This window comes from Benincasa hispida, chromosome 10 (genome assembly GCF_027475165.1).
Source record: "Benincasa hispida cultivar pf3 chromosome 10, pf3_genome.v1.1, whole genome shotgun sequence".
Classification (NCBI taxonomy): Eukaryota; Viridiplantae; Streptophyta; class Magnoliopsida; order Cucurbitales; family Cucurbitaceae; genus Benincasa; species Benincasa hispida.
Genome location: NC_143487.1, coordinates 42,104,575 through 42,114,779, shown reverse-complemented (window position 1 = coordinate 42,114,779; position 10,205 = coordinate 42,104,575). Strand labels below are relative to the sequence as shown.

General features: G+C 37.9%; 1 protein-coding gene and 1 pseudogene across 1 annotated transcript; both read right to left on the bottom strand.

The window, feature by feature from the left end:
* Positions 1 to 1,699: 1,699 nt before the first annotated feature.
* On the bottom strand, positions 1,700 to 2,301 carry LOC150033374 (uncharacterized). The gene is made up of 2 exons (XM_090306389.1): positions 2,259 to 2,301; positions 1,700 to 2,097 (listed from the first exon to the last, which is right to left on the bottom strand). The coding sequence occupies exons 1-2, from the start codon at positions 2,299 to 2,301 to the stop codon at positions 1,700 to 1,702; spliced, it is 441 nt and encodes a 146-aa protein (XP_090162515.1).
* A 3,770-nt stretch (positions 2,302 to 6,071) lies between these two features.
* Positions 6,072 to 8,339, bottom strand: LOC150033373 (zinc finger BED domain-containing protein RICESLEEPER 1-like; annotated as a pseudogene).
* Positions 8,340 to 10,205: the final 1,866 nt, after the last annotated feature.

Genomic DNA, 10,205 nt, shown 5'->3' with positions numbered 1-10,205 from the left:
TGTTGATAGATTATACATCGGTCCACATATTCTGTTATGTCTCTCTTCATCCCAGGCCACCAGTAATATTTCTTCAAAGTTCTATACATCTTGGTGCTTCCTGGATGCATAGCATAAGCGGAACTATGTGCTTCCTCTAGAATGGCTTGTTTAAGCTGTAGCTTGTTAGGCACACATATCCTCCCCTCCTTTTCTAGTACATTGTCTGCTCTCAGTTGAAAGTCAACCCTGATGCCCTTACTTACATCATCAGCAATCTTCTGAAGATCAGGGTCTTCCAATTGATCTTGCTTAAGGTTTTCTACTAAGGTCGGCCTTATCTAAAAAGTAGCTATCATTCCTCCTGACGATTCTACTGATAAGGCAGTTTTGGAATTTCTGAACTCCTGTAATAGTATTCCTCTTATTGAACCAATAATGGCCTTGGGTCCCGAGGATTTCCTACTTAGTGCGTCTGCTATAACATTAGCATTACCATGGTGGTACTCAATGGAACAGTCGTGATCTTTAATCAATTTAATCCATCTTCATTGTCTTAGATTCAACTCTTTTTTATCAAAGATATATTTTAAACTTTTGTGATCTGTAAATATTCTGCAGCTCTCTCCGAATAGGTAATGTCTCCACAACTTCAGAGCCAAAACAACTGCTGCCAACTCCAGATCATGTGTAGGATAAATGCCCTCGTGTTTCTTAAGTTGACGAGAGGCATATGCAATCACCTTCCCATCCTGCATCAACACACATCCCAATCCCTATCGGGATGCGTCACAATAAATCTCAAATTTCTTACTTGGAACAGGCAAGGTAAGCACTGGTGCTGATACTAATCTCTGTTTCAGCTCCTGAAAACTATGCTCACACTCTGACGACCATTCAAACCTCATGCCTTTCTTGATCAGGTTCGTCAACGGAAGGGCTATTTTAGAGAAACCTTCCACAAACCTCCGGTAATAATGTGCCAAATCTAGGAAACTGCGTATCTTTGAAGCAGTCGTGGGTCGTTCCTAATTAACTATTGCTTTTGTCTTCTGGGCATCTACACTAATGCCATCTACTGAAACAACATGCCTAAGAAATACCACACAATCTAACCAAAAATCACATTTACTGAATTTAGCATACAACTGCCTATCTCGGAACGTCTTCAATACTATCCTCAGGTGAGTTGTATGATCCTCCCTACTACCAGAGTACACCAGTATATCATCAATGAATATTATCACGAACTGGTCCAAGTAGGGATGAAATATCCTGTTCATAAGATCCATGAATACCGCAGGGGCATTTGTCAATCCGAATGACATTACTAAGTTTATAATGTCCATATCTTGTTTTAAATGCAGTTTTAAGAATATCAGCTTCCTTCACTTTCAGTTGATGATAACCCGATCTCAGGTCTATCTTTGAAAACATCATGACTTCTCTTAGTTGATCAAACAAATTGCTAATGCGTGGTAACAGACATTTGTTTTTAATTGTTACCTTATTCAGTTGCCTATAGTCGATATACAATCTAAGTGTACCGTCTTTCTTCCTAAAAAACAATACTGGAGCTCCCCAAGGCGATACATTAGGTCGAATGTATCCCTTGTCAATTAACTCTTACAACTGAACCTTTAATTCTTTCAACTCAGTTGGCGCCATTCTATACGGTGCCTGCGATATAAGAGTTGTTCCTAGAACTAAGTCAATAGGTTTACTCCACCTCTCTGTCGGGTAGTAATCCCGATAGTTCTTCAGGAAATATATCCTGAAACTCATTTACCACTGAGACATCTTCTGGGTTCAGTTTTTTCCCTTGAGCAACCACTACATGAGCCAGATAGGCTTTACATCCCTTGCTCAACAGCTTCTGAGCTTTAACTGTCGATATCAAATTCCCTGCGGCTAATCTTTTGATTCTTGTCAGCATTGCATCTTGGCCATTTGATTTTCTAAGTACTACCTCCTTCTTGTAACAGTCTACTGAAGCACGATACTTACTTAGAAAATCCATCCCCAGGATAGCATCAAACTCTAAAAATTCTAATGGAAGTAAACCAACATAGAAGTTCTGACCATTGATCAGTACTCCACAATGATTATAACATCTATCTACCATTATCACATCTCTCAAAGGGGTAGAGATAAATAACTCTGCAGGCATAGGTTCAACCAACCTATCTATACTAGATGCATACATGCTAGATATAAATGAATGTGTGGCACCAGGATCAAATAAAATATAAGCAGACTGTTCACATAATATAACATACCGGTCACAACATCTGGAGACTCTGCTACCTCTTGATGTGTCATGGCGTACACTTTCCCCTACTGCTGGGGTCGACCTACGACATTCTTTTGCTTGGCACCACTTGACCCTTCGCCTCGATTTCTAGCACTCTTTGGTTGGTTAACTGTCTGGGAGGTTGGCTGTTGTGCTGTTGGGACGTCCCTGTTCACCTAGGGACAGTCCTTCTTGAAATGCCCTGTTTGTCCACATTGAAAACATACACCTCTGCCACTATAGCATGCCCCAAAATGCCTCTTGCCACAACTAGGGCACGTCGGTCTCTTATCTGTGCTGGCCACCGACTCACCAGCTCGTGGCATCTCTGATCAATCAGCTGCACTGGCCGAGGGTCTCATTTTTTCTTTTCTTGGATCCCTGCCAATTGGTTCCCCTGAATTGGCTTCCACTAGTCTGAGTTGCAACTGGAGGTCGGGATCCTCTGTCTCTATGCCCTACCACTACCTCACTGCCTCTTGGCAATTGCTCATCATCTGCCAAACTCCGCTCGACTCGTGTTGCTGTTTCTACTAATTGGTTAAAATCTAGCCAATTAGTCGTGATAACTCTCATCATCTACCAAACTACGCTCGACTCGCTACCTCTTGGCAACTGCTCATCATCTGCCAAACTCCGTCACCAAAGTTCTGATTTCCTTCCTCAAACCTTGTTCAAATTTCCTACATCTGTCTCTTTCTTCAGCAATAATCAGCAGAGCATACTGTGATAACTCTGTAAATTTCTGCTCATATTCCGCCACTAACATCGTTCCTTGTGTTAATCTGAGGATCTCATCCTTTTTGCATCCCGGAACGAGCTGGGGCAATACTTGTCTTCAAAGGCTTTTCTGAACTCAGACCATAACATCACATCTGTACTGGCTCGTCTGGCGGATATCACTTTCCACCATTTCTTTGCTCCTTTCTGTAGTAGAAAGGTGGCTAGCCCTACTTTTCTGTCCTCTAGACAACTCATAACATTGAAACATTTTTCAACTACATCCAGCCATAACTCAGCTTCAATCGGATCTGTTGTTCCTTCAAATGTCACAGCCTCTAGGGCTTTAAACCTCTCAATACCATATTTCTTTTCTGGGTCGGCTCGTACAGAGCCTACACTGGCTGCTAATCTCTGCACTATCCTGTCAAAAACTACATCTTCTAGCTGAGAATCTGCCCTTGCCTGAGGAGTACTAGACTCTCCCTCAGACACCGTTTCCTGACCCACTAGATCATTCACCTTATTTCTCCGGCCTGGTGGGTTCTCTCTAACCTCCGGGCCCCTATTGGCAGGGTCAGTATTCTTACCACCTGTCTGCTTAATCGGTCTGCCACGTTGCCTCGACATTTCACCTAATACAATGTACACATGTTAGGGACTCACACTTAGAGACTTAGACTTATGCATGAACTTCCTCTCTCATTCCCAAAATCTTATGCTCTGATACCAACTTGTCACACCCCCTCCCAGATTATCCTTTTATTCTTGAAGAGGATATGACCGTGGTAGTTACTAGCCCTACTGCCAGCACCCACCACCCAAGATTTCTAATCTAAATACCAATCTATTTAAAACATTATTAATATACGCATACAACAAACCTCCCTTAAGGTTATACAAAGATTACATAGATACAAGCATACAACCAAGACATTACATTTACAGAAAAATATTCACAGATGGCCCAAACATTCTTAAAGAAGCCCTAGTCCCTCTCAAAACATGTGTACATAAACAGATCATCAACCTAAGTCTTCTTAATAAGCCGAGTCTTTTGGTGACAAGCAGCAGCAGAATCAATCTTGAGAAAACTGACCGCTACCTGATAAGGGAAAACACATAAATTCTATGAGCTAAAAGCCCAGTGAGCGACTATAAAATTGTATAACATTATGCATTACATTACTATAAACATGTAAATATACTAATGAATATTTCTAGCAAATGTTTCTAAATGTATCTTTAAACCATTCTTTGATATCATCAAACATCATTATTCCCTAGTTGAGAACGAGCCTAAATGCTCTAGCTCCCAACATTTATTACTGACCAAGAGAGCCATACTTCGCCTCTCATTCAGCTGCCTACGTGCACGTGGCCATACTAAGTACCGTCATACCTTAGGTACTTCCGCTCAGATACCTTCTCATAACTGTCCTTTAGTATCGAGCTACTAAGATACCTTCTCAAATGTCCTTTGGTATCAAGTTGGTCAGGTACCTTCTCAAATGTCCTTTGGTACCGTGGTATTTTGTAGCATCAAGTTAAGTTCTATTGCGTACCATCTACACAAGAACTCATTCTCTCATAGCCTTCCTCTAGGAAACATATTTCAACATTAGAACTTAACTTTTGTAATGACTACATGATATACCTTGGCCTGTGCTACACATATACAAACCTGGAAACATGCATTAAGTTATTCTCCAACTATTTGTTGCTTAAGAGAGTATAAATTCATCATTAATGTCATTGTAACTTACTTGATCTTATATGCATAAGTACTGGAGACATTAATTCACTTACTCACTCACCGCTCGTCAAGCTCTTAATGGTTTATATGCCTCTTTTAACTCTTCTTGGACTAAAAGGATACAATTCCCAGTTAAACTACTTAGAATTCTTAGTAAAATATCTCAAATAATTCATTTATTAAAGGAACTTTCTTCAATAAAGACAACTTTACTGGCAAGATCCCCATGAGTGAGATCCCCCTCATGAGTGAGATCCTCATGGGCGAGATCAGCAAGATCCTCATGGGCGAAATCAGCGAGATCCTCAAGAGCGAGATCAGCGAGATCCTCAAGAGTGAGATCGACGAGATCCCCTAGAGTGAGATCAACGAGATCCTTTAAAGCGGGATCAACGAAATCCTCTAGAGCGAGATCAACGAGATCCTCTAGAGCAAGATCAAGCTTTTTCCTGAAAAACTTTCATCCTAGCGATACCTACCTTACCAGTGATACTCAACCCAGTTCCTAGTGAGGTTTCCTTCTAGAGCGAGATCCTTTTCACAAAATTAGTGAGATTCCCTTTATAAGCGAGATCCTCATCCCCATAACTAGCTATAACTCCCACGGTGAACTGTTTGTTTGTTCTTCCCAAGCAGCTGTCTGCTTATGCACCGATTCCCTGTTATAACTTCAAAAATTCAGAACTCAAAATCCAGAGCTCTTTTCAAGAAACTTCCTTCTACAAACTTGTTTAGAATTGAGTTAACTTTCTTACTTTAAAATTCCAGCTAAGAATATTTTATAGTTTGGCCTGGAACTTCCAATCTTCACCTCGAGCCCAGATTAACCCAAGATCTGCCCCTTCTATACTTTCTTCACTTCTTGTTCTTCTCCTTGTGCAGTCTTCCTCTGGCAAGACAACCTTGCAACTAGATTCTCTCAGTTTTCGAATGACACTGATTTCACTAAACTTTCTCATGTCAATTGTCGAAACCATACTTTTGAAGTTCTTCTTCCAAAAACTTCCTGCCGCCTCTAGAGTTCAAGGGTTAACTGTCACGCCACCCCTCATTTAATATGTTTTTCCTTCCCTTCCATCATAATTCCTATAAATAAACATGAATTGTTACTTAATAAATATATATAATATAACATTCCTTTGGCTAAACATGCTTATCTAGGAAACCAAGAGTTCGGGGTTTACACAAGTCACATACAATACAATCAAAGTAGAAAATAGAAATTACAACATAAAGTCAATTTCAAATACAAGCCAATTACAATAAGACATAAAGTCAATTATCCAATACAACCCAATTACAATAAAATCAAATGATAAATGTTTAATCGTTAACAGACAACTTTACAAAATCTGGAAGGTCTTGAATGTCTTTTTCATTGTCCATAACCGCTCTTAATCCTATATAATTAAGATTAAGAAGAAAAAGAAAACCTCATTAAGATTTTAATCTAACAAGTTACAACTACAAAATACAAATGATGAATAAATACCTTCTTCAAATAATGAAGCTTCTTCCATGTCATGCTGAACTTTAAGATCTATTGGACCAGAATTTAGCCAATTTTGAGTACAAATAAGAGCCTCCACTGTTTTTGGAGCCAATGAACAACATGATGAATCAACAACACGTCCTCCTGTACTAAAAGCCGACTCAGACGCTACAGTAGATACTGGAATTACCAAAATATCTCTAGGCATACGACTAAGAACCTTAAACCGATGACTGTTCCTCTTCCACCATCGAAGTATGTTAAAATCACCTTCATTCTTAACATTCGCTTCCAACAAATAAATATCAATCTCTGACCCTTGTTCGAAAGGTGTAGTCTCATCGCCTTCAAAATCAAGATCAATTGTATCATAAACAAAGTCTTCACCCACCTTTTCAGTTGGATCACAATCAATCATGGTCTCCGAGGCTGGGACAATTGGTGTATTAGTAGAAGTACTACCACTCCACTCCCACCCTGAGTATGAGTAATATTGTACTCATGAAAGAGACGTCTACAACATTGTTCCACTACATTTCCCATAGATTTGGTAACCTCTGGCCCAAAAACATTTTTAAGACAAAAAGATACAAACCTTAGCATTTTTCGAGGATCTAACACAATAGTAACATACAACGACAACTTATTTTTTTCATTGTTCCCCCAATACTTCTCAAATTTGTCCTTCATGCTATTGGCCATTCCAACTAGCATTGCATTTGCACTACTAGCATTCAAATGTATACAATTCTGAACCACTGTAATCTGATGAAAAACCATATTTGAAGTGGTGTACAAAGACCCTGAAATTTTCAATGTCATATCATAAAAGACATTTAAAAACCTAATCAACATCTTAGCATTTGTCCAATTTTCCTTATTTGGTGACAAATCGTGTCTATAAGAAGCATCTTCATCTTCTAATCTATCAAAAGCCTTTTCAAACTTTACAGCTGCCTCAAGCATCAAATATGTAGAGTTCCATCTAGTGGGAACATCAAGACACACATAACTCTTACAAGATTTTTTTTCAATTTCAATGCCCTTTTTAAATTTCAAAAAACATGCAGGAGAAGATCTTATAAATCGTATAGCATATCGAATCCTTTCAATGCAATCATTATGTTCCTTAAAAGCATCACATACTATGAGATTTAATATATGAGCACAACAACGAACATGCAGAAATTCTCCACCAAACAATAATCCCTTATTGAATCTTTTCAAAAGATAAGCAATGCCAGTATCATTCGAGCTTGCATTATCAATAGTCAAAGTCATTACCCTTTCAATGTCCCAATCTTTCAAATTCTTTTCGATGGTTTTACCAATAGTATCGCCTTTATGATTCTCAATTGGAAAAAAACTAAGTATTCTTTTATGTAATCTCCAATCAGAATCTATAAAATGGGCAGTTAGGACCTTGTAATTTATATTTTGTCCCGATGTCCAACAATCCGTAATGAGAGAAACTCTATACAAATTAAGCACATCTTTAGCCACAGTAAACCGAGACAGAACAACAAATCTAGGTTGACTTGCACATGTTAATCTATCGACAAATTTCTTAACTCCTTTACCCACCACAAACTTGAATGGCAATTCGTCAACAATTACCATTTCCACCAACGCTTCCTGACAACTCTCTAAACTATATGACTCACATACAAGTTGTGACGTATTATCCCCAACATTGTCTTTGGCTTTAGTTTTGAAAGATAATGTCATTTGGGTTGGATCTCTCTTTTTCTGGTAAGGATATTTTTTACAATTTTCCAAATGATTCTTCATAGTCCCAGTACCATTACGTTTGGAATGACATACATAGATAACTCCATAGTACTTACATTGAGCATGAGGGTCATTAGGATCACTTTTAGCTTCTCAAAATGATCCCAAACCATGGATTTTTTCACCGCCTTCCTTCTTTTCGATGGATTTGGAATGTCTGATGTCTCATTTGCTGAATCAACATCAATGATATTTGTATTGGCATCCGTTCCTTTTGCATCTCGTTCATTTTTTGATGCATCAGTTGCAGTTCCATCAAACTCCATATCCGTTGAAGCCATGTAGCTGAACCACAACATGACAAACATTGTCACTCGTCAGTATCACACAATTCACAAAAATTCAAAGGATTTCAGCTTTACATAAGCATCAGTTCTATGCTAAATATATATATATATCAGTTTCATATTTATTAGGTAAATCTTCCAATTCTTAGTTCAATCTCTATAAAATTAGAATACATTACAAAATGTATTGCAAATCGATAATGAAAACGGACCTGCAGTTGCAAATCGAAAACGGACCTCGGGCTGAAAATCGAAAACGAGCAAGGAAGGAAGAAGACGAGCAAGGAAGAGATTTGAAACCTGCGGACTTGTGGACCTGTGGACTGAAACGAGCAAGGAAGGAGCTTGCGGACCTATGAAGTGTGAACGAAGAGCAAGGAAGAAGGCGTGCTTGCGAATGCATTACAGACCTGTGGATGAAGAGCAAGGAAGAAGATGAGTGGAGCAACGAAGAGGAACGGAAGTGTGAAGGAAGACCTGTGGACGGCGTGCCTGGTCTGCGATTCGAATGGCGAGTGTGAACTGTGAAGGAAGCACCGAAGCGGACGAAAAACTAAAAAAGAAACCCTAGGCGCACGACGAGTGTGAAGGAATTTCATTATATATTAAATAATAATTTAATTTAATTTAATTTTTTTTCAAAAGTCGATCGGGTCGGGTTGTTGGGTGTCCGACCGATACTTATAATCGACGGTTCCCTTTCAAACCGACCCCGCTCGATTTTTGTTGGATTTCCAACCAGTCGACCCTATTTCGGCCGGTTTCGATCGGTCGTATCGGTTTATCGGCCTACCGTACTCGCCCCTAGACATACCGATCCTATAATTTTGCCCTTACTTCTTTTCAAAATTCTCTTTTTTTTTCCCGTTTTTTGCCCTTTTACTCTTAGTTTTTTCGTTTTCCTTTTCATGTATTTTTTTTAAAAGCCTATTTTTTTTAAAAGCCTCATTTTTTGTTCTTCAAATAAGTTTTTTTTTTCTTTTGTAAAAGCCTCATGCCCTTGTATTATAAAACCATTCAACCCCTTCCTTTTAAAACTTTTCAAGTATAATTCATTCTTTATAACATGATGCAAATTTTTTATGAACAAAAACTTTGATAAAATTAGTTCTGTTGCACGTTGATTTGAGTTTTCGGATCCCAAAACCTATGTTCAAGATTTTTTAAAGTTTAATGGTTGTTTCACATAGTTTCATAATTTTTAAAATTTTGATGATGAACAAGATGAATGACTATTGGATTCATGTACCGTCTATCCATTAGCATGGTTTATTCAAATTTTCTTCATCAAACACCGCAAATTTCTATGGGTCTTCGAATTTGTGTGAATAGATTAGAGGATTTTCTTGGATTTATTTATTTAGTTAGTTAGTTTTGAAAAAGTAAACTATTAACCGATCATTTGAAATTTATGATCGTGTCATGAAGATTAAGTTTGGGTTTGATTTGACTGGTTTTTATTTAGCGAAGTGTAGATTTTTAATAAGACGGTTTCATTTTAGATTAAACTCCTATATTTTTGTTTAAATTTTGATATAATTATAAGTGATTATATTGTGGAATCTCTCGCTTTTTCCCTTTCATATTTGTCCATAATAATAGTTTGTAGATTTCTATTTTGTATCTTGGTTGCAAATATATGCATGTTACTCGTTATTGATATTTATGCAATCCCCGAAATTCCGTTATAATGCTTAAAAAGGTATAATTATTTGTGCTTTTCATTTATATACATAAAAGATACGTAATTCATTTGGTTCTTAAATTTTGGATTTGAAGGGCAATTTAAAAGTTAATATGATATTTTGATATACAATTTTGTTTATATAGGTTGTGTGAGTTTTTATGGCATATGTTTGTCCATCTTTTGGTATATTATTAAGCAAG

Bases quoted from the DNA above. Each gene is read 5' to 3' on its own strand.
- LOC150033374 (XM_090306389.1), bottom strand. From the start codon at position 2,301: ATGACACATCAAGAGGTAGCAGAGTCTCCAGATGTTGTGACCG. The intron at 2,098-2,258 runs GTATGTTATATT...TGATAATGGTAG, and splicing joins GTCTCCAGATGTTGTGACCG to ATAGATGTTATAATCATTGT.